Raw genomic sequence first — 25107 nt, 5'->3', positions numbered from 1 at the left:
AACCTGATCAGCATATACAAAGAGAATAGTGACTCAATCATAAAGGAGAGAGAGAGACCCCTCCCCCAGGAACAGACACACAGGAGAATAGTTCCTGTCGGGGGGGGGTCGGGGTCAGTTGTGGGGGCCTCTGAGGACAGATATACTGTAACTCACTCACACAGCTACCTTACACACAGCAAGCATGGCTGGATCATCACCAGGCTCCTTACGAAAGGCTAAGTATCATAATCTCAATATCTCATGGCTGATTGGCATAGATTAGTTAGTTTGGAGATACAAATGGCTTAAGGTTAACGAGGTTTGGGCAGTTGTGTGATTGTTGGGTGTTTCTGTTGATACTCTGTGAAGTCTGTGATGAATTGGAACAGTAGACAATCTGTAGCATAGTATTTGTGGTATTTGTTTGCCTATGGTGATTTAAAATAGATTGTGCTGGTTTGTTATAATATATCTTGTTAATCATGAATAAGACCATGCAGTACTTTTGAATATGTGCTTGTAGCAATGGCAGGCTGATACTTGTGGGTACCTGGTGGTCTGGTCTTGTGATAGCTCATATGCTCTGGTTATTGAGATACTGTGTTTGCTTGAAATTGTGAAAGGTGATTTAGATGGTTTGGAATTGTAAAATCAGAACATATGCATTGTTTTGAGGCTTGGACATTTTGGAATAAAATGGAGTCTTGTGTCTTCTGCTATGTGATTGTGGTGTAGCAGAGAGTGCCATGTGTTTGGACCTGCAAATCTAAAATGGCTGCTGCCGGGTGTTTTCCCCTCCCCCTTTCAACCATGTGTTGCAGTCTTTGGAATCATGGGAGTTTTCTCAAAATGGAGTCTAGCTTCCATCCCATGTGGTATACAGCATTGACTAACTGCGCAGCGATTGTCTCTCACATGTGTAGTTTTATCTGCAATCATATTGTTCTTACTGTTATTGTGAGCCATTTCTCTCTCTCTCTCTCTTCTCCTCTTTCCCTCTTATTTTCCCTTAAAACGTAATTGTATTGTATTGTATTTCCTGTGTAGTTATCTGGTTAGTTAGTCTATGTTATATTGTAGTGTATGACTTGTATTGTGTTAATTCTTTTGCAAGTAATATCCATAATATATATATAAGGCGTTAGACCCTAAGCCCAGGTATCCGTGTATTTTCTATATAGTGTTAAGTAATCTCAGAGCGTCGGTGACGCTCAAACAGCTTCTAAGTTAATCAGGTTACACAAGGTTGCATCTACACACTATCACTACACTAAGGTTTACTGCATATTACGTTGTTTATGGTTTAGAGATAAAGGTGTAACATTGTGAGCGCCTGCGCCGCTGGTGATCTCCTCGTGGTCCCGAGCGTCCGCTACGCTATAGCGAACCATTACGTTAGTCGGCAGCCAATAGCGTGCCTGCCTGTGATCTCTTGGCCGGAAGCGAACGTGACGCTTGAGCGTCTCGACTACGGCTAAGCGATCGTTGCGCAACGTGCGTACCCTTACGGTACTTAATACGTCAATAGCGTACAGTGTTCTTAGGCCTCTTAAAGGGTTTTATATACGATAAATATTCAGCTTTATCAGCAGTCACACAGGGAAGGAATATCCAGGGCTTATGGTCAAGCCTGGAGACATCACTTCACATAAATATCCTGAAGCTAAGGGACATTTACAATGCTCTAAGCTTAGCAAGACCTCTGCTTCAAGGTCAGCCGGTGTTGATCCAGTAGGACAACATCACGGCAGTCACCCACGTAAACAGACAGGGTGGCACAAGAAGCAGGAGGGCAATGACAGAAGCTGCAAGGATTTTTCGCTGGGCGGAAAATCATGTGATAGCACTGTCAGCAGTATTCATTCCGGGAGTGGACAACTGGGAAGCAGACTTCCTCAGCACGACCTCCACCCGGGAGAGTGGGGACTTCACCCAGAAGTCTTCCACATGATTAAAAACTCGACAGGTATTGCGCCAGGTCCAGGGACCCTCAGGCAATAAGCTGTAGACGCTCTGGTAACACCGTGGGTGTACCAGTCAGGGTATGTGTTCCCTCCTCTGCCTCTCATACCCAAGGTACTGAGATTGATAAGATGGAGAGGAGTAAGCACTATATTCGTGGTTCCGGATTGGCCAAGAAGGACTTGGTAACCGGAACTTCAAGAGATGCTCACGGAGGATCCGTGGCCTCTACCTCTAAGAAGGGACCTGCTCCAGCAAAGACCCTGTCTGTTCCAAGACTTACCGCGGCTGCATTTGACGGCATGGCGGTTGAACGCCGGATCCTGAAGGAAAAAAGGCATTCCGGATGAAGTCATCCCTATCCTGATCAAAGCCAGGAAGGATGTAACCGCAAAAACATTATCACCGCAATTGGCGAAAATATGTTGCGTGGTGCGAGGCCAGTAAGGCCCGACGGAGGAAATTCAACTGGGTCGATTCCTACATTTCCTGCAAACAGGAGTGTCTATGGGCCTGAAATTGGGGTCCATTAAGGTTCAAATTTCGGCCCTGTCAATTTTCTTCCAAAAAGAACTAGCTTCAGTCCCTGAAGTTCAGACGTTTGTAAAAGGGGTACTGCATATACAGCCTCCTTTTGTGCCTCCAGTGGCACTTTGGGATCTCAATGTAGTTTTGGGTTCCAAAAGTCACATTGGTTTGAACCACTTAAATCTGTGGAGTTAAAATATCTCACATGAAAAGTGGTCATGCTGTTGGCCCTGGCCTGGGCCAGGCGCGTGTCAGAATTGGCGGCTTTATCCTGAAAAAGCCCTTATCTGATTTTCCATTCGGACAGGGAGGAATTGAGGACTCGTCCTCAGTTTTCTCCCCAAGGTGGTTTCAGCGTTTCACCTGAACCAACCTATTTGTGGTGCCTGCGGCTACTAGGGACTTGGAGGCCTCCAAGTTGCTAGACGTTGTCAGTGCCCTGAAAATATATGTTTCCAGGACGGTCGGAGTCAGGAAATCTGACTCGCTGTTTATCCTGTATGCACCCAACAAGCTGGGTGCTCCTGCTTCTAAGCAGGCTATTGCTCGTTGGATTTGTAGTACAATTCAGCTTGCACATTCTGTGGCAGGCCTGCCACAGCCAAAAATCTGTAAATGCCCACTCCACAAGGAAGGTGGGCTCATCTTGGGCGGCTGCCCGAGGGGTCTCGGCTTTTCAACTTTGCCGAGCAGCTACTTGGTCAGGAGCAAATACGTTTGTAAAATTCTACAAAATTGATATCCTGGCTGAGGAGGACCTGGAGTTCTCTCATTTGGTGCTGCAGAGTCATCCGCACTCTCCCGCCCGTTTGGGAGCTTTGGTATAATCCCTATGGTCCTTACGGAGTCCCCAGCATCCACTTAGGATGTTAGAGAAAATAAGAATTTACTTACCGATAATTCTATTTCTCATAGTCCGTAGTGGATGCTGGGCGCCCATCCCAAGTGCGGATTGTCTGCAATACTTGTACATAGTTATTGTTACAAAAATCGGGTTATTATTGTTGTGAGCCATCTTTCAGAGGCTCCTCTGTTATCATGCTGTTAACTGGGTTCAGATCACAGGTTATACGGTGTGATTGGTGTGGCTGGTATGAGTCTTACCCGGGATTCAAAATCCTTCCTTATTGTGTACGCTCGTCCGGGCACAGTATCCTAACTGAGGCTTGGAGGAGGGTCATAGGGGGAGGAGCCAGTGCACACCAGATAGTCCTAAAGCTTTCTTTAGATGTGCCCAGTCTCCTGCGGAGCCGCTATTCCCCATGGTCCTTACGGAGTCCCCAGCATCCACTACGGACTATGAGAAATAGAATTATCGGTAAGTAAATTCTTATTTTAACAGCATAAAATTATTATTATTGGATCGTAGTCTATCATCGCAAATTCCAATCAAAAGATGTTAATATAGCATATTGCTCTAATTGCTCTAATTTTTATTACTGTAAAATTTCCATTCGTGGGATGATAATATGACATTACTCTAATGGTCTACCTACACTGTACTCAGTCACTGTGTGTCTTCTACAGATGGACCCAGTAACAGAGATACCCCAGAGAGATGTCCCCATCCTCTGTATTCCCAGGATTGTACAGAGGAGAATCACAGGACCACACAGGAGGATCAGGTAGGTGGGATTTAGGGTAACAGATAGGGTGCTTGAAATGTGCACAGGGCAGCTTTAACTAGTTTGATTCCCTAATGGGATGTCACCACACCCCACCAGTATAAGCGCCACAATAAAACATATGAGGACATATAAAGAGTATATGTTCCTTATAACCGTAGGTGTTAATCCTTCTGTTTCTCTAATTATCCACTGGTTCAATTGTGCCCATTCGGTCTCAGTAGTTATGTGGAAACAGAAAAAATAGAAAGGAGCAATGGAAATGAACAGGAAGAAAACTGGATATGTAGGTGAGGAGCGTACCCCAACTCACAATAAAGCCAAGTATTCTGTGCACGTAAGAGGTTTCTTTAGTCTTCTTCACCACTTTTGTGTATCTTCCACCATAAAGTGTTAAATGGGAGCGTACCCAACTCGCTTTAAGATATAAATAAGTGAAACATATAAAGGTATCTTTTCTCCTGGCGTACCACACTAACGAGAGAAACGGCAAAGACACTCACGTCTGGGTTTCTTTTAAATGGGATACGGTCGTTTGTCAACAGTCATTAGGTCGACCACTATTGGTCGACATGGTCTATAGGTCAACATGTGATAGGTCGACTTGAGAAAAGGTCGATGTGACAGGACGGTACCGTACGGAAGCACTCGCCGCTTGCCGCGTCCCGTTGACTGCGCACAGAATGGAAGGTCAAGCCGCACGAGGCCTGACCACATAGGGGATTCCCGCTTACCGTCAGTAACCGCCTGTTACTGACTCCACCCACTGCGCTGTGGGCGGGTTCTTGCTGCCACCACCAAACTCCTAACCTGCCGTGGCGTTTGGAACCACGGTTCTGCTCTGTATGTGCCGACGCACTGCCTTACCACAGCTGTGTGGTGTTGACGAATCCCCTCTAGCCACTTGCTAGGCCTCTACCGGTAGCTGGCGGAAGGCGGAGCTTGGAGACGTCAGGTGCTTCCCTGGACAGCCGGAGAACGGGGCTAGGTTTGGCCTAACCCTGTAGGTCACAAGATGAAGCAGTCTTCTTGAGGCAAAGGTGTTTATTGCTCAAATAACCTTTAAAAAGGCTCCTCCCTATTGCTAGGGGCAACAGCATACAATCAAGATGTTTTCAGCAGAAGAAGATGTTACAATACACTGGAGGCACGCAGGTCTCCTTTTTATGTCAGTTTTCCACACAGTATCACAGGGGGGTAAGCCCTCCCTGTCTTCTCCAACCAATCAGGTTATTTTACAAAATACCAATAAATCACATTTTACAAGGATATAAGTGCAATAAAACAATATCCTCCTTCCTGTCACCCAGACAACGTTTGGTATCAGATTAACATTCACTATTGATAAATTTATCACATAGCTTCAAAACACAATGTTTCTGTCTCATTCACATCTCCAGGCAAACCCAGTGTGTGAGATTACAACAGGAATGGCTACAATACAAACAGTCTTCCTTCCTGCATAGGTCGTTCGTATGTCAATTAAATCAGGTACATGAAACAAGTTCCAAGCCCATAAACCCAGTGATTAGCATCTCTCTCTAAGGAACTTACACATCAAAAGGTATTGTCCTTCACACCTCTCTGCTAGGAAGTGGCATGCTAAGGGCCCTGTCCCATTCCCAGAGGATAAGACATGATTATTCAGACATCTATAATAGTAAGTGCATTTTCCTCTTTAAATATACAGATGACCACATCTTGAATATAAAATACAGTTAAACATGCATTCCTGCAATTGTGCACAGAGCACTACATATGACATGTCAAAAGTAAAACACACCATTAAACAAACTTCCAAACAGTCCGTAACATGGCGCCGGGCACGAGGGTCAACCCCTTCAGTGCCGCAGACGCCATTACACGTTTGGCTGGCCAGTCTCTCCGGCCACAGTCGACATGAGTTTTTCACAATTTTTTTTACTTTTTCATACTTTACGATCCACGTGGATTACAATTGGGAATGGTAACCTGTGCAGAGCGCAGCGAGGGAATACTGTGCACTAATTGGGGTTCCCAGTCACTCAACAAAGTAAACAACACCAAAAACTTACAAACAACTCATGTCGACCTTTTTTCACGTCGACCTAGCAACCCTGTCGACCTAAGTGTGGTCGACCCAATGACCCATACCCCTTTTAAATCCGCAGTCGTTCTTATTTGAAGAACAGGCATGTAGTTCAAATAATCCCAAATAGATGAATAAAGTGCGAATGTGCCAACCAGTACATATATTAAGAAGGTTTATTGTACAAACAGCCTTAAGCTTGTTATTTAATTTATTTTTATAGTCTTACATTTTTTGAGTGAGTTTTTTTAAAAATCGTCTTATACGTACCTTCGAAAGAGTCCCTCCAACAACTCTCCGCCGGGTCGCGACAACGCTTACCCACGTGTACAGTGCTGTTTTGGCAGGCATCTGTGTCGGATGTAATAGCAAGTCCAGCTGACATTACCAGGCTGTGGCCGGAGCACGGGGAGGAGGTAAGGCATCGGTTTCACTTAGCGGGGGAGACGCGAGACACAGCCGCACTGTTTTGGGGGGAGACTACCAAACAGTCACTGACACGGCTGCCACCTCGGGTGCACCAGCGCTAGTCCTCAGGAATCATAGGCTCCAGGAATATGAGGCCGTGATCCCTAGGGTTGATGTCAGCAGTGGGGAGTAAGACGCTCCCCTGGTCGCCCCTCCCGCTGGTTCATGACCAGTTTCCTCCGAGTTTCCCGCCACGAACTGAGTTACCGCTTCCGTCTGAGACGCTGTGTATCTAAAGGACCCAGTCGCAGAATAGGCGGCTGTGTGACTGGTGCGTCGGTGTTCACTTGGGCGTCTGTATAGGTTCACGGAGCATTTGTGTACACTATTAGCATCTGGATCCACTCAGCATTCACGAACGTATTGATCGATCCTGGAAGTGGGGTGAAGTCTCCCTGCATCCCACTCTCCTGAGCCAGGTGATACAGCACTAAGTCTCTACCTACCTTTCATACGAGTAGCTAGATAAGTGCCTGATGCATACGAGTCTGCAAACTATTGCTGCTGTTTCTTTCGCTGTGCAACTGTATACGTTTAAAGTCCTATATAAGGTAATGCAGTAATATGTATCTCCTTCATACTTGAAATGTATCTGTAGTTGATTATGTGCTCATATTGCTTATTATACTAATGTATAACCTGTGACTGATTGCTAGTGTGACTGCTGACTTTACTGTAATTCTGTCAGTTTCTGTGTATTCTGATCCTCAATGCTGGTGCAAAGCAGGTAGGGATCGGATTGTATGTCACTTTAACAAGTTTTAAAGTTATTTCAGTCACAAATTGTGTAGTTAACACTGTAAAGGTCTGTGATTTGTTTATCATGTCTAAGAGAGGCAAGGGTGAGGAGGATACACTCTCCACAGCAGCACCAACACTCATTTCATGTTTTTCTTGCAAAGCTGGGTTAAACTCTCAGGATCTGGTTCAAAATGGATTATGTGCAAGCTGTTTTGGCTTTCACCAAAGCCTCTTGAATAATCCAAGGCAGGCACAGGTTCAAGTTGAACCCCCATGGGCTACTTTTGCACAGATGTTATCCAATATAGCTGAGCAGATAGTGCCAGCTCCTATACCAGGGATAGGTTACCCTGTTAACCCTGGTATCCGTTCACATGGTCGACCATGTTATGGTCGACAGTCATTAGGTCGACATTGACATGGTCGACATGGACACATGGTCGATACATGAAAGGTCGACACATGAAAAGGTCGACATGAGTTTTTTAACTTTTTTTTCTTTTGGGGAACTTTTCCATACTTTACGATCCACATGGACTACGATTGGAACGGTAAAGTGTGCCGAGCGAAGCGGTATCGGAGCAAAGGCACCATGCCCGAAGCATGGCGAGCGAAGCGGTGCACTAATTGGGGTTCCCAGTCACTTTACGCAAAAAACGACACCCAAAAAAGTTAAAAAAACTCATGTCGACCTTTTCATATGTCGACCTTTCATGTGCCGACCATGTGTCCATGTCAACCATGTCAATGTCGACCAATAGTGGTCGACCTAATGACTGTCGACCATAACATGGTCGACCATTCATACCGGAACCGTTAACCCTTATATGCAACATTCCTCCTGGGGGTTATCACATCCAGTCCTTTTAACAGAAACAGGCTGACGGGCCTGTGGTAAGTAAATCACATAGACATGAAACAACATCTTCACAGTCTACACATGTTTCAGATGGGGACTTGTCGGAGGATGATGACTCATCACATTCTGGGTCTGCATACAGAGAGGAGGATGAAGGTCTCAGCTCAGTGGACATACCTGAGCTGATTAGTGCTATGAAAGCCATTCTATCCTTAGAGGAGGCATCAGAGCCTTTGTTAAAATCCAAGGCACCTGTGTTTAAACGTTCCAAAACAGTCAGGACTGAATTTCCTGGGTTGGAACAGCTGACGGAAATCATGCAAGAGGCTTGGGTAACACCCAGTAAGAAGTTTAGAATTCCAAAGAAATGGAATTCCCATTTTCTCTTACGTCCTAGAGGATGCTGGGGACTCCGTAAGGACCATGGGGATAGACGGGCTCCGCAGGAGACATGGGCACTTTAAGAAAGACTTTAGGAATGGGTGTGCACTGGCTCCTCCCTCTATGCCCCTCCTCCAGACCTCAGTTTACTACTGTGCCCAGAGGAGACTGGGTGCATTACAGGGAGCTCTCCTGAGTTTCCTGATAAGAAAGTATATTTGTTAGGTTTTTTATTTTCAGGGAGCTTGCTGGCAACAGACTCCCTGCATCGAGGGACTGAGGGGAGAGAAACAGACCTACTTTAATGATAGGCTCTGTTTCTTAGGCTACTGGACACCATTAGCTCCAGAGGGAGTCGGAACACAGGTCTCACCCTGGAGTTCGTCCCGGAGCCGCGCCGCCGTCCTCCTCACAGAGCCGGAAGATAGAAGCCGGGTGAGTATGAGAAGAAAGAAGACTTCAAAGGCGGCAGAAGACTTCAGATCTTCACTGAGGTAACGCACAGCGGTAGTACTGTGCGCCATTGCTCTCACACACGGCAGTCACTGTAAGGGTGCAGGGCGCAGGGGGGGGCGCCCTGGGCAGCAATATATTCTCATTTTCTGCCAAAAAGAAGTATATACAGCTAGGCACTGTATATATAAAGAGCCCCCGCCAGTTTTTTCATTATTTCAGCGGGACCAAAGCCCGCCGCTGAGGGGGCGGGGCTTCTCCCTCAGCACTCACCAGCGCCATTTTCTCCACAGCTCAGCGCTGAGAGAAAGCTCCCCGGACTCTCCCCTGCTTACCACAGTGAAAGAGGGTTTTAAAGAAGGGGGAGGGCACATAATTGGCCGCAAATAGATGATTACAGCGCTATCTGGGTAAACATAATGCGTTTTTCCTGGGTCATTAGCGCTGGGTGTGTGCTGGCATACTCTCTCTCTGTCTCTCCAAAGGGCCTTGTGGGGGAACTGTCTCCAGATAAGAGAATTCCCTGAATGTGTGGTGTGTCGGTACGCATGTGTCGGCATGTCTGAGGTAAAAGGCTTTCCTAGTGAGGAGGTGGAGCAAATAAATATGGTGTGCTAATGTACAGTATTTGCTGGCGTATAAGACTACTTTTTTGCCCTGAAAAACATGCCTCCAAGTGGGGGGGTCGTCTTATACGCCGGGTGCACTTCAGTTGGGATAGACATAGCTGCCATAGTGGCCTTCCGATACTCGCCCGGTGCCCATAGTGGCCTCCCGATGCCCGCCCACCTCATTCTACTCACCATCCAGTATCGCGCGATATCCAGTGCGGCCGCGGCGGGTCACTAGTGCCAATTACAGGGAGATGCAGGGACTGGCCGGAGGCGCTGCAGTCGCGTTGTGGCCGTACAATGGTGACAATGACAGGTACTGTAATGGCACTAATACTAATACTAATGGCACTCATGTGAAACCGGTAACACTAAATGCACACAGGGGTATACTTTTATACATTTTACAACTTTCTCCTCGCCCCCTCCCCCCTTCTTATGCATACCTTGATAAATACTCCCTATCCAAATCTCTTATCAGGTCATAATATACAGTATGTCACAAATCTGATGTTCTTTTACGTTTTATTTGGTGTGTGGAAGGGGGTAGTCTTATACGGCGAGTATATAACAAACTCTATATTTTGAGTGGAAATGTTGGGGGTCGTCTTATACGCCCAGTCGTCTTATACGCCGGCAAATACGGTACATTTATTGCACAAAAGGTTGGACAAAGCTGAGTCCAGAAATTATGCACAGAGTCAGGCTCTGCCTGCCCCTATGTCACAGGGACCCTCAGGGTCTCAAAAGCGCCCACTATCCCAAATAGTAGACACTAATACCGACACGGATTCTGACTCTAGTGTCGACTACAATGATGCGAAATTATAGCCAAAATTAGCTAAAAGTATTCAATATATGATTATTGAAATAAAGGATGTTTTGCATATCACAGAGGAAACCCCCGGTCCCTGACACGAGGGTACACAGATATAAGGAAAAGAAACCTGAGGTAACAATTACTCCTTCTAATGAGCTGAATGAGTTATTGGAAAATGGGAATCTCCAGACAAGAAACTGCAGATTCCCAAAAGGATTCTTATGGCGTATCCCTTCCTGATCAAGGACAGGATACGGTGGGAATCCTCCCCAAGGGTAGACAAAGCCTTGACACGCTTATCCAAAAAGGTAGCACTGCCACACCAAGATACGGCTACCCTAAGGGATCCTGCTGATCGCAAGAAGGAGGCTACATTAAAGTCCATTTACACATAATCTGGTACTTTACTCAGACCGGCGATAGCGTCGGCTTGGGTTGGTAGCGCTATAGCAGAGTGGACGGATACCTTAACGACAGAATTGGATACCCTGGATAGGGATACCACTTTGTTAACCCTGGGTCATATTAAAGATGCTGTCTTATATATGAGGGATGCTCATGGCCTACTGGGTTCTAAAGTCAACGCTATGTCCATTTCTGCTAGACGAGTCCTATGGACCCGGCAATAGACAGGTGATGCCGACTCAAAAAGGGCATATGGAGGTTTTACCTTATAAGGGTGTGAAATGGTTTGGGGACGGTCTCTCGGACCTGGTCTCCACAGCTACGGCAGGTAAATCAAATTTTTTGCCTTATATTCCCTCACAGCCTAAGAAAGCGCCACATTATCAAATGCAGTCCTTTCGCTCAAATAAAAACAAGAGAGCACGAGGATCGTCCTTTCTTGCCAGAGGTAAGGGCAGAGGGAAAAAGCTGCCAACCACAGCTAGTTCCCAGGAGCAGAAGTCCTCCCCGGCCTCTACAAAATCCACCGCATGATGCTGGGGCTCCGTTCAGGGAGTCCGCCCCAGTGGGGGCACGCAGGGCCGTAACTAGGGGGGGGCGCTAAGGGGGCATGCGCCCCAGGTGCAGGAGTTGAGGGGGCGCCAAGGAGTTACAGAGGAACAGGGTTTATTTTTGTTAGGTTTTTTTTTTTACTGGCTGTGCTGTGCTGCTCCAGTGAGGCACCAGACAGCACCCTTGGCAGTGTCTGACCCACCTGTCTGCACACAGCTGGCTCCAATGCAGTGCGGGTGAGCTCCAGTACCTGGGATCTCTTCTATGCCGGCTACTGTCTTAAACTCTCTTCTTTGCCATGCAGTGCTGCAACTAGTGTGCGGTGCACTGTAGAAGCTATAGAAGCACACTGTGCTCTCAGTTAGCAGTATCAAGCTCCACTTTGCCTCCCAGATGGGGGGATTTGGTGTAGCTTATAAGGGGATGTAGTGTAGTGATGTAGTGTACCATATAGGGTATGTAGTGTAGTAATGTATTGCAGTATATAGGGGCATGTAGTGCATATAAGGGGATGTAGTGTAGTGATGTAGTGTAGCATATATGGTATGTAGTGCAGAGCATAGGGGCATGTAGTGTAGTGATGTAGTTCAGCGTGTAGGGGATGTAGTATAGTGATGTAGTGCAGTGACGAAGTGTTATGATATAGTGCAATGTATGGGGACACATAGTGGATCATGTAGTTGAACACGCTGGCAGGGCATGGGATGCATACTGTAGGGCATTTGATGCACATAGGGGAATATTGTCCAATAGTATCTCTTTTTTTCAAATTTCCTGGTAATCTGATATTTTAGTTGACAGAGATTGTTTTACTGTTGTTGTTGTTGTTGTGGGTGTGTTTTATTTTATTTATTTATTTATTATTATTATTTTTTTTGGGGGGGAGGGGTTGCAAACTATTGCCTTGCCCCGGGTGACGAAAATCCTAGTTTCGGCCCTGGGGCACGTCTTTGACTTTTCAGCCACATCTGGTTCACTCAGAGGTGGATCCCGGGACAATAGAAAATGTCTTCCAGGGTTACAAGCTGGAATTCGAAGAGGTACCCCCTCGCCGGTTTTTCAAATCGGCCCTACCACCTTCTCCCCCAGAGAGGGAGATGGTTTTAAATGCAATTCAAAAATTGTGTCTTCAACAGGTGGTGGTAAAAGTTCCCCTGCTACAACAAGGGAGGGGGTATTACTCAAGTCCCGAAACCGGACGGTTCGGTCAGACCCATTTTAAAATTTAAAATCCTTGACCCTATACTTAAAAAGGTTCAAGTTCAAGATGGAATCGCTCAGAGCGGTCATCGCCAGCCTAGAAGGGGGGGATTTTATGGTATCCCTGGACATAAAGGATGCATACCTTCATGTTCCCATATATCCACCTCATCAGGCGTACCTGAGATTTGCGGTACAGGATTGTCATTACCAATTTCAGACGTTGCCGTTTGGATTTTCCACAGCCCCGAGGATTTTCACCAAGGTAATGGCGGAAATGATGGTGCTCCTACGCAAGCAGGGTGTCACAATTATCCCATACTTGGACAATCTCCTTATAAAGGCGAGATCACGAGAGCAGTTGTTGAACAGCAAGTCACTTCCACTGAAGGTGCTACAGCAACACGGCTGGATTCTCAATACCCCGCCACAGTTAGTGCCTACGACTCGTTTGACCTTCTTATGGACCAGAAAAGGTTTTATCTTCCGATAGAAAAGGCCCAGGTACTCATGACTCTGGTCAGGGAGAGGGTTTTCCAATGGGACCTACTAGACAAGTGGTCCGGGTCACATCTACAGATTCATCGGTTGATCACCCTGTCCCCCAAGGCCAGGGTATCTCTCCTGTGGTGGCTGCAGAGTGCTCACCTTCTGGAGGGTCACAGATTCGGCATTCAGGACTGGGTTCTGGTGACCACGGACGTGAGCCTCCGAGGTGGGGAAGCAGTCACACAAGGAAGAAGCTTCCAAGGTCTTTGGTCAAGTCAAGAAACTTGTCTTCACATCAACATCCTGAAACTGAGGGCCATATACAACGCCTTTCGTCAAGCGGAGACTTTGCTTCGTGACCTACCGGTTCTGATCCAGTCAGACAACATCACCGCAGTAGCTCATGTAAACCGCCAAGGCGGCACAAGGAGCAGAATGGCTATGGCGGAAGCCACCAGGTTTCTTCGCTGGGCGGAAAATCATGTGGGCACACTGTCAGCAGTGTTCATTCCGGGAGTGGACAACTGGTATGCAGACTTCCTCAGCAAACACGATCTACATCCAGGAGAGTGGGGACTTCATCAGGAAGTCTTTGCACAGATTGCAAGTCAGTGGGGTCTTCCCCAGATAGACATGAGGGCGTCCCGCCTAAAAAAAAAAACTACAGAAGTGTTACGCCAGGTCAAGAGCCCTCAGGCGGTGGCAGTGGACGCCCTAGTGACACCGTGGGTGTTCCAGTCGGTCTATGTGTTTCCTCCTCTTCCTCTCATCCCCAAGGTGTTGAGAATAATAAGGAAAAGATGAGTACAGACAATTCTTATTGTTCCAGATTGGCCGCGAAGGGCCTGGTATCCGGATCTGCAGGAAATGTGCATAGAAGATCCGTGACCTCCTCCTCTAAGACAAGACCTGTTACAACAGGGGCCCTGTCTGTTCCAAGACTTACGGTGGCTGCTTTTGACGGCATGGCGGTTGTACGCCGGATCCTAGCGGAAAAGGGCATTCTGGATGAGGTCATTCCTACTCTGATAAAGGCTAGGAAGGACGTGACAGCTAAACATTATCACCGTGTATGGCGGAAGTATGTTTTCTTGGTGTGAGGCCAGGAATGCTCCTACGGAAGATTTCCTTCTGGGCCGTTTCCTTCACTTCCTACAAACTGGAGTGAATTTAGGCCTAAAATTAGGCTACATTGAGGTTCAGATTTCGGCCCTATCCATTTTCTTTCAGAAGAAATTAGCTTCTCTTCCAAAAGTACAGACTTTTGTGAAAGGAGTTTAACATAAATAAAAGAGGATGGTGGTGTACCTTGGGCGCCCTCTTTCTGTGGTCATACGAGAAGACCAAAACAATGGTCACCTTATAACATGGGTGGATGTATAAGTGCAATTTGATAACTTAAAATGTTTCCATAAAAAAATTAACACATATTTAATATACAATTACATACATACAAATTATTAAAAGCGTACCAATAAGGTAAGCTAGGAGCCGCAGGTGTTAAATAGGTACACCACCATCCTCTTTTATTTATGTTAAACTCCTTGGGGTAAAGAAGGAAAACCCCGTAGATTTTGTGAAAGGAGGGCTGCATATTCAGCCTCCTTTGTACCTTCGGTGGCACCTTGGGACCTTAACATGGTGTTGAGTTTCCTTAAGTCGCACTGGTTTGAACCACTTGAAACAGTGGAATTAAAATATCTCACTTGGAAAGTGATCATGTTGTTAGCCTTGGCCTCGACTAGGCGAGTATCGGAATTGGCGGCTTTGTCTCAAAAAAGCCCCTATCTGGTTTTCCATTTGGATAGAGCAGAATTGCGGACCCGTCCTCAATTCTTGCCTAAGGTGATTTCATCTTTTCATATGAACCAACCTATTGTGGTGTCTGTGGCTACGCGTGACTTGGAGGATACCGAGTCCCTTGATGTTGTCAGGGCTTTGAAGATTTACGTAGCCAGAACGGCTAGAGTTAGAAAAACAGAAGCACTGTTTGTCTTGTATGCAGCCAACAAGGTTGGCGCTCCTGCTTCAAAGCAGACTATTGCTCGCTGGATCTGTGACGCGATTCAGCAGGCTCATTCAACGGCTGGATTGCCGTTACCAAAATCAGTTAAGGCCCATTCCACTAGGAAGGTGGGCTCTTCTTGGGCGGCTGCCCGAGGGGTCTCGGCATTACAATTGTGCCGAGCTGCTACTTGGTCGGGTTCAAACACCTTTGCAAAGTTAAACATGTTTGATACCCTGGCTGAGGAGGACCTCATGTTTGCTCAGTCGGTGCTGCAGAGTCTTCCGCACTCTCCCGCCCGTTTGGGAGCTTTGGTATAATCCCCATGGTCCTTACGGAGTCCCCAGCATCCTCTAGGACGTAAGAGAAAATAAGATTTTAAACCTACCGGTTAATCTTTTTCTCCTAGTCCGTAGAAGATGCTGGGCGCCCGTCCCAAGTGCGGACTACTTCTGCAAGACTTGTATATTGTTTTGCTTACATAAGGGTTATGTTACAGTTTTCATCAGTCTCGGACGTGTTGTTTCATACTGTTAACTGGTTTGTATATCCCAGGTTATACGGTGTGAATGGTGTGGGCTGGTATGAATCTTGCTCTTGGATTAACAAAAATCCTTTCCTCGTACTGTCCGTCTCCTCTGGGCACAGTTTCTCTAACTGAGGTCTGGAGAAGGGGCATAGAGGGAGAAGCCAGTGCACACCCATTCCTAAAGTCTTTCTTAAAGTGCCCATGTCTCCTGCAGAGCCCGTCTATCCCCATGGTCCTTACGGAGTCCCCAGCATCCTCTACGGACTAGGAGAAAAAGATTTACCAGTAGGTTTAAAATCTTATTATCCTCTTCCAGCTGGGGATTGTTTACAAATGGAGGTGGCTCCCAAAGTAGATACGCGTGTCATTCGATTGATGCGAAAATCTACTTTGCCTCTGCCTTCAACATCATTAAATTATGTTACGGATAGGAAGATAGATGGTTTTATAAAAAACATTTTCTCCTTGTCTGGGGCAATTGTAAGACCAGCTATGGCTTCAGCCTGGATGGCAAAAGCAGTGGCAGCCTGGGCTGATGCATTGGAGGATGATCTTTCATTTGCATATAGAGAGCAAAAATCCCAAATTGCACATATTAAACAGGTGGCTATTTTTATTGGATATGGGTACAATTGCCTCTCAAGCATCAGCCTCCGCAATAGCAGCTCATAGACAGAGCTGTTTGGCTATGTACTGTACATGGAAAGCTGACTCAGAATCCAAGAAGGTTCTGGAGTCTCTGCCTTTTACTGGAGATATTCTTTTTGATAAAGAATTAAACAGTATCTTGGAGTCAGAAGTAGACTCCAAGAAAGTTTAGTTTCCTTCCACACACAAATCCCAACCTAGATCTCCAGCTTTTCGGACTCGGAATGCAAACGGAAAGGGTTATGGCAAACAGTCCCAATCTGACAAGTCTGATAAGACTAAAAAGCATTGAGCGTCCAGAGGGCCTGCTTTCAAGCCAGAAGATAAGCCATCAGCCTGTTGGTGCGGGCCTCCACCTGGGGGACCTCAGGGTGGGAGGCCAACTTCTTCATTTTGCACAGGTCTGGCAGCAGTCCACCACAGATGCCTGGGTGCAAGAAGCGGTATCTCACAGTTATGCATTTGCCTTCAAGAAACACCCTACACAAAGGTTTTTGTACCAGCCCGTCTTCAGTGAAAACGAAGGCCAGGGCTTTGTATGAGGCGGTTGAGAAGTTGCTTCAGTCAGGAGTGATAATCCCAGTTCCTCCTGCGCAACGAGGACAAGGTTTTTATTCCATCCTGTTTTTAGTCCAGAAGCCAAATGGGTCGTTCCGACCTATACTCAACCTCAAAGTGCTGAACAAGTACATTTGGGTGCCTCGGTTTCATATGGAGACTTTACGTTCCATTATTTTGGATACCCAGGATGCTTACCTACATGTTCCTATAGCACTGTCCCATCAGTGCTATCACAGGTTTGCTATCCTTCAGCAACATTTTCAGTTTCAGGCCCTACCATTTGGACTGGCCACAGCTTCCAGAGTGTTCACCAAAATTATGGTGGTAATGGCGGCTTATCTCCGTCAGTGGTGGATAAGGATTTTCCCATACCTCAACGATTTATTAATCCTGGCACAATCTCAGGAATTACTTCAGTGTAATCTCTAACAGACAAAAGCTTGTTTACTGAGGCACGGTTGGCTCATAAATTGGGCAAAGTCGTCCCTGGTTCGATCACTACGGAGGACTCACTTGGGGGCTGTACTGGATTCAGGTCTTCGGAGAGTAGTTTTACCTCTGAACAAAATATCCAAGATTCAGACGAGGATTCAGGAGCTGCTACACAGTCAAAGGGTATCCATTCACTCAGCAAGGCGTGTGATGGGATCTATGGTGTCGCCATTCGACATGGTGGAGTATTCTCAATTCCACTCGAGGCCTCTACAATGTCTGATCCTTTCCAAATGGAATGGGTTACATCAGACAATAAAGACGCAGACTATGGTCCTTCCTCTGGAAGTAAGGAGGTCATTTCGCTTGGTGGCTACAGACATCCCATCTGGACAAAGGGAGACCCTTTGGGATATCAGATTGGGAAGTTCTGACAAAGTATGCCAGTCTTCAGGGTTGTGAAGCAGTGTCAGGAAGAAGTTGCTTCCAGGGACAGTGGACCAAGGATGAAAGTTGCCTGCCAATAAATATATTGGAACTTCGGGCCATATATATGGCACTTATTCAGGCAAAGGACATCCTTCAGGGGAAACCAGTTCAAATTCGCTCGGACAGTGCAACGGCAGTAGCGTACCTCAATCATCAGGGAGGAACTCGCAGTCAAAATGCAGTGAAGGAGGTAAGTCGCACGTTCAGGTGGGCAGAAATTCATCATCCAAGCTTGTCCGCAGTGTTCATTCCGGGAGTCCTAAACTGGGAAGCAGTTTTCTCAGTCAACATGCCATTCATGCAAACGAATGGGCTTTACACCCCGAGATCTTCCAGACTCAGGTAGACAAGTGGGAGTGACCGGAGATATATCTCATGGCTTCCCATCAGAACAACAAAGTTCCCGCATACGGGTCAAGAACAAAGGATCCCAAAACAACCTTTGTGGATGCCCTGTTAGTAAGGTGGGACTTTCATCTAGCCTATGTGTTTCCACCGATCACCATGTTACCCAGGGTGATGCGAAAGGTAAAACAAGGAAAAGGCACCGTGATACTAACAGATCCGGCTTGGCCCAGAAGACAGTGGTACGCAGATCTGCAGAGACTGTCGATGGATGCTCCATTCTTACGCCAGATCTACTGTCTCAGGGTCCTTGCTATTACATGCACCTGAATCGACTGTCTTTGACGGCGTGGCTCTTGAGACTTCCATCCTGAAAGAGGATTCTCACAACAGGTAAATCAAACAATGCTCAGAGCGGGATCAGTACGAGATCCCGCCAGATAGGATCCCGGCGGTCGGAATACCGACCAGCACAATCCCGACAGGGGGGCGAGCGCAACGCAGCCCCTTGCGGGCTCGCCACGCTGCGGGCACACTAATTTATTCTCCCTCTGTGGGTTTCGTGGACACCCACAGAGGGAGAACATGTCAGGATTGTGCCGGTCGGGATCCCGGTGTCGGTATTCCGACCGCTGGGATCCCGTCCGGCCGGATCTTGACCGTATCCCCTCAGAGCAAGGAAACCTTCCTCAGCTCGCATTTATCACAGAATATGGCAGGTCTATATTCAATGGTGCAGTGAACGGAAATTTGACCATAGGTCTTTCAGAGTTTCCAGTGTCCTAGCATTCCCTCAGGCAGGAATGGATAAAGGTTTACGGGTGGCTTCCTTGAGAGTACAGATGTCAGCATTGACTGTATGGTTCCAAAAGAAAATTGCTAACCTACAGGATGTTCGCACTTTTTTACAGGGAATGCCGCACATCCAACCTCCTTTTGTTCCTCCTACAGCTCCTTGGGATCTAAGTTTAGTCCTAAAGGCACTTCAAGTTGCTCCATTTGACCCACTAAAGCAAGTGGATCTTGAATGGCTGAAAGCTAAAGTTCTCTTTCTACTGGCCATGGCGTCAGCTAGAAGAGTGTCAGATTTAGGGGCATTGTCATGTCTCCCTCCTTTTCTGATTTTTCATCCAGATAGAGCGGTTCTCAGAACCAAATCTGGTTATCTTCCTAAGGTGGCGTCTAAATTCCACCTTAATGAAGAAATTGTAGTCCCGGCTTTTCAGGGGCCGGACATTTCTATGGGAGATGCTTATTGGACGTAGTCCGTGCCTTAAGGATCTACGTGGATCGTACCAGTGCCATCAGAAAGACAGACACTCTTCGTTCTCTACGGATGTCACAAGAGAGGATGGCCTGCGGATAAGCAGACACTGGCGAGGAGGATTCGAATGACGATTTCAAAAGCATATTCTCAAGCTGATCTCCCTATTCCGTCTAATGTCTCTGCTCACTCTACTCGTAAGGTAGGTCCATCATGGGCATTACAATGTGGTGCTTCAGCTGAACAGATATGTAAGGCAGCCACATGGTCTTCCATTAACACATTCATTAGACATTATGCCATGGATACCTTTGCCTCTCAGGACGCTGAATTCGGGCGAAGGATTCTCCTGTCCAGCCAGGAGTGTCCCCACCACTAAATTTGCTTTGGGACATCCCAATGTTTATCCTGTGGATAACCTGTGGACTCTGCAGGAGAAATACGTAGTTATGGTAGACTTACCATCGATAACTGTATTTCTCCTAAGTCCACAGTATCTACAGGGATCCCACCCTGATGCACCAGATTAGAAGATCTTTTCACCTACTCACCTCTTCCTTCTTTTACGGAAGGGTGTGCATGTGTGTTCTTCTCGCCTGTTAAGGGCTCCCTATGATGCTCCTGTCTTGAGCTTTGGGAAAACAACTGAATTGCCTGAGCCAGGAGGCAGGGATATAGGGGACTGGCCCGTTGCATTCTGGGAGGTCGAAAGCTTTGATCATTGGTGCCAAGCTGCTGGCGCTACCTCATATCCCAATGTTTATCCTGTAGATACAGTGGAAATATAGTTATCGACGTTAAGTCTACCATACCTACGTATATTGTTTAATCTTTTATTGAATTCCAAAATGATTACTGTCTGCTTTTATTGCTGCTTTATATAGGATGAAGACCACTTGATTAATATTAAGGCAGAAGACAGAGAGGGAGGAGAAGAGACATATGTGCCTGATATAAAGGTAGAAAATACAGAGGGAGAAGAAGAGACGTATGTGACTGATATGAAGGCAGAAGATACAGAGGGACCAGAAGAGACGTATGTGACTGATATGAAAACAGAAGATACAGAGGGAGAAGAAGAGACATATGTGACTGATATGAAGAGAGAAGACATAGAGGGTGATGAAGAGACGTATGTGACTGATATGAAAACAGAAGACATAGAGGGAGAAGAAGAGACGTATGTAACTGATATGAAGGCAGACGATATAGAGGGAGAAGAAGAGACGTATGTGAGAGGGAATCCGCAGTGTAAGGAGGAGGAAATCCATACAGATATCAGCACAGGTGAGTAATTAACACTTATTACAGAAGAGTCACATATTGTCTCCTTCCCACACTCTCTGGTGTATCTCATACATCAGGAGCCATCAGCCCCTATTATACTCCTGCTCTCCCCCTCACATCATGTCACTGTGTGTTACCAGCCCAGAGATCTGACCAGTCTCCTCCCCACACTCTCTGGTTTATCTCATACATCAGGAGCCATCAGCCCCTATTATACTCCTGCTCTCCCCCTCATATCATGTCACTGTGTGTTACCAGCCCAGAGATCTGACCAGTCCCCTCCCCACACTCTCTGGTATATCTCATACATCAGGAGCCATCAGCCCCTATTATACTCTCCCCCTCACATCATGTCACTGTGTGTTACCAGCCCAGAGATCTGACCAGTCTCCTCTCCACACTCTCTGGTGTATCTCATACATCAGGTGCCATCAGCCCCTATAATACTCCTGCTCTCCCTCATATCATGTCACTGTGTTACCAGCCCAGAGATCTGACCAGTCTCCTCCCCAAACTCTCTGGTGTATCTCATACATCAGGAGCCATCAGCCCCTATTATACTCCTGCTCTCCTCCTCACATCATGTCACTGTGTGTTACCAGCCCAGAGATCTGACCAGTCTCCTCCCCACACTCTCTGGTGTATCTCATACATCAGGGGCCATCAGCCCCTATTATACACATGCTCTCCCGCTCACATCATGTCACTGTGTGTTACCAGCCCAGAGATCTGACCAGTCTCCTCCCCACACTCTCTGGTGTATCTCATACATCAGGTGCCATCAGCCCCTATTATACTCCTGCTCTCCCTCACATCATGTCACTGTGTTACCAGCCCAGAGATCTGACCAATCTCCTCCCCACACTCTCTGGTGTATCTCATACATCAGGTGCCATCAGCCCCTATTATACTCCTGCTCTCCCTCACATCATGTCACTGTGTTACTAGTCTCGTCCCCACACTCTCTGGTGTATCTCATACATTAGGAGCCATCAGCCCCTATTATACTCCTGCTCTCCTCCTTACATCATGTCACTGTGTTACCAGCCCAGAGATCTGACCAGTCTCCTCCCCACACTCTCTGGTGTATCTCATACATCAGGGGCCATCAGCCCCTATTATACACATGCTCTCCCGCTCACACCATGTCACTGTGTGTTACCAGCCCAGAGATCTGACCAGTCTCCTCCCCACACTCTCTGGTGTATCTCATACATCAGGTGCCATCAGCCCCTATTATACTCCTGCTCTCCCTCACATCATGTCACTGTGTTACCAGCCCAGAGATCTGACCAGTCTCCTCCCCACACTCTCTGGTGTATCTCATACATCAGGTGCCCTCAGCCCCTATTATACTCCTGCTCTCCCTCACATCATGTCACTGTGTTACTAGTCTCCTCCCCACACTCTCTGGTGTATCTCATACATCAGGAGCCATCAGCCCCTATTATACTCCTGCTCTCCTCCTCACATCATGTCACTGTGTTACCAGCCCAGAGATCTGACCAGTCTCCTCCCCACACTCTCTGGGGTATCTCATATCTTTATACCCAAATATGTGTCTTCTACGCGATGGGAGTAGGGTGGGAATACGTTTAAGATTATGGCTGTCGGGAACCCGGCAGCCGAAATATTGATGCCAGAGTACTGACACCCATCAGAACACCGACGACGGAATCCAGCAAGGGTCAGGATCCCTACGCCGGAATCCCAACACCCGGAATTCCAAAGGTAAGTATAGCTGGGAGGGTTAGACTGCAGTGGAGGGGGTTAGATTTAGCCGCAACCTGGGGTGTGGTTCGGGTTAGGCTGCGTGGAGGGGAGGTTAGGGTTAGGCACCACCAGGGGGGTTTAGGTTTATGCACTATGTGGGGAGTATTATGGTCAGGCTGTGAGGTGTGGGGGATTTGGTTTAGGCAGCCTCCCTGCTCTCTCATCTGCCATTCACTGCGGACACACGGACCAGCAGCAGAAGCAGGGAGATATCCACAGCTCTGGCTCTTTTCTCTCTGTGTCTTCTCTCTCTATCCTACTACTGTCCAGTTATAGACCTCTTCACAAAATGCAATTCATAAGGCAATCGTAATTGTGTCACCACCTAATTAATGATGCTGTCAATCAACTTCAGTTGTTGGATAATAACGTTTGAAGTAATAATATATTGGCGGCATCACTGAATTTAGGTGACTGTGTGATTAGAATATGCAATTTTCTAGTCTTTCATGTATGTCTCTTTCCCTGGTTTTATGATTTATGAAAATGACCAACATCAATTTTAAGTGTATTCCCACACTTATGTGGCTATATACAGTGCATCCGGGAAGAATTCACAGCGCTTCACTTCTTCCACATTTTGTTATGTTACAGCCTTAATCCAAAATGGAATAAAAAAAAAAAAAATGTCCCTCAAAATTCTACACACAATACCCCATAATGACAATGTGAAAAAGTATTTTTGAGATTTTTGCAAATTTATAAAAATTACATGTACATAAGTATTCACAGCCTTTGCCATGAAGCTCAAAATTGAGCTCAGGTGCATCTTGTTTCCACTGATCATCCTTGAGATGTTTCTACAGCTTAATTGGAGTCCACCTGTGGTAAATTTAGTTGATTGAACATGATTTGGAAAGGCACACACCTGTCTATATAAGGTCCCACACTTGACAGTGCATGTCTGAGCACAAACCAAGCATGAAGTCAAAGGAATTGTCCGTAGACCTCCGAGACAGGATTGTCTGGAGGCACAAATCTGGGGAAGGGTACAGAAAAATATCTGCTGTTTTGAAGGTCCCAATGATCACAGTGGCCTCCATCATCCGTAAATGGAAGAAGTTCAAAACCACCAGGACTCTTCCTAGAGCTGGTCGGCCGTCTAAACTGAGCAAACGGGGGAGAAGGGCCCTAGTCAGGGAGGTGACCAAGAACCTGATGGTCACTGTGTCAGAGCTACAGCATTCCTCTGTGGAGATAGGAGAACCTTCCAGGAGGATAACCATATCTGCAGCATCCACCAATCTGGACTGTATGGTAGAGTGGCCAGACGGAAGCCACTATTTAGTAAAAAGAACATGGCACCCCGCCTGGAGTTTGCCAAAATGAAACTGAAGGATTCTCTGTTCTGATGAGACAAAGATTGAACTCTTTGGGTGTGAATGCCAGGCGTCATGTTTGGAGGAAACCAGGCACTGCTCATCACCAGGCCAATACCATCCTTACAGTGAAGCATGGTGGTGGCAGCATCATGCTGTGGGGATGTTTTTCCGCGGAAAGAACTGGGAGACTAGTCAGGTTAGAGGGAAAGATGAATGCAGCAATGTACAGAGACATCCTGGATGAAAACCTGCTCCAGAGCGCTCTTGACCTCAGACTGGGGCGACGGTTCATCTTTCAGCAGGTCAACGACCCTAAGCACACAGCCAAGATATCAAAGGAGTGGCGTCAGGACAACTCTGTGTATGTCCTTGAGTGGCCCAGACTTGAATCCAATTGACCATCTCTGGAGAGATCTGAAAATGTCTGTGCACCGACCCTTCCCATCCAACCTGATGGAGCTTGAGAGTTGCTGCAAAGAGGAATGGGCGAAACTGCCCAAAGATAGGTGTGCCAAGCTTGTGGCATGATATTCAAAAAGACTTGAGGCTGTAATTGCTGCCAAAGGTGCATCAACAAAGTATTGAGAAAAGGCTGTGAATACTTATGTACATGTGATTTCTTAGTTTTGTAGTTTTAATAAATTTGCAAAAATCTGAAATAAAACTCTTTTCGCATTGTCATTATGGGGTAGTGTGTGTAGAATTTTGAGGGAAAAAATTAATTTATTCCATTATGGAATAAAGCTGTAACATAACAAAATGTGGAAAAAGTGAAGCGCTGTGAATACTTTCCAGATGCACTGTATATCTTTGGTTGTCTAATTTTCCATTTCCCCAGATGATGCCTATAGCTGGGTACACTCTGGCCAGTATATCGTCCGTTCTATTAAACGACCGTTCTATCGCTGGCCCATCGGCCAGTGTGTACCAACGATATGTCGATGAGTACTGTCGTTCACGGACATATTGCGTTAGCCCTTCTGCATACACGATGACCAATATATCTACAGATCTGTTGGTGCATTGTTGTGTGTGAACCGGCGGTCAGCTGTCCGTCCGTACACAAGCTGCAGAGGCCGCCGGTGATTGACGGCTGAACTGGTCGGGCGCATGTAAATGCACGCCCACTTCGTGACGTTACGACAGATCGGGCAGTGTGTATGCGCAACACACTGCCCGATCCGCCTATAGATATATCTGCAGATCCACGTCTGAGGATTGTCTAAGGCAAGCTAGTTTGTCTTGATCAATTCCTTTCATCACAGATCTGGGAGAATTGCAACCCCATCTCTCGATACCCACCCCCCA

General features: G+C 46.7%; 1 protein-coding gene across 1 annotated transcript in view; it reads left to right on the top strand.

Moving 5' to 3' along the window:
• The window catches only part of LOC135057102 (uncharacterized), a 261966-nt gene that overhangs the window by 224734 nt on the left and 12125 nt on the right, over positions 1 to 25107 (top strand). Inside the window, 2 exon segments of the mRNA XM_063963003.1 lie at positions 4000 to 4097; positions 20302 to 20704. Coding sequence (XP_063819073.1) covers positions 4000 to 4097; positions 20302 to 20704 — 501 coding nt within the window.

This window comes from Pseudophryne corroboree, chromosome 3, assembly GCF_028390025.1.
Source record: "Pseudophryne corroboree isolate aPseCor3 chromosome 3, aPseCor3.hap2, whole genome shotgun sequence".
NCBI lineage: Eukaryota > Metazoa > Chordata > Amphibia > Anura > Myobatrachidae > Pseudophryne > Pseudophryne corroboree.
This window is presented reverse-complemented; position numbering and strand designations above follow the sequence as displayed.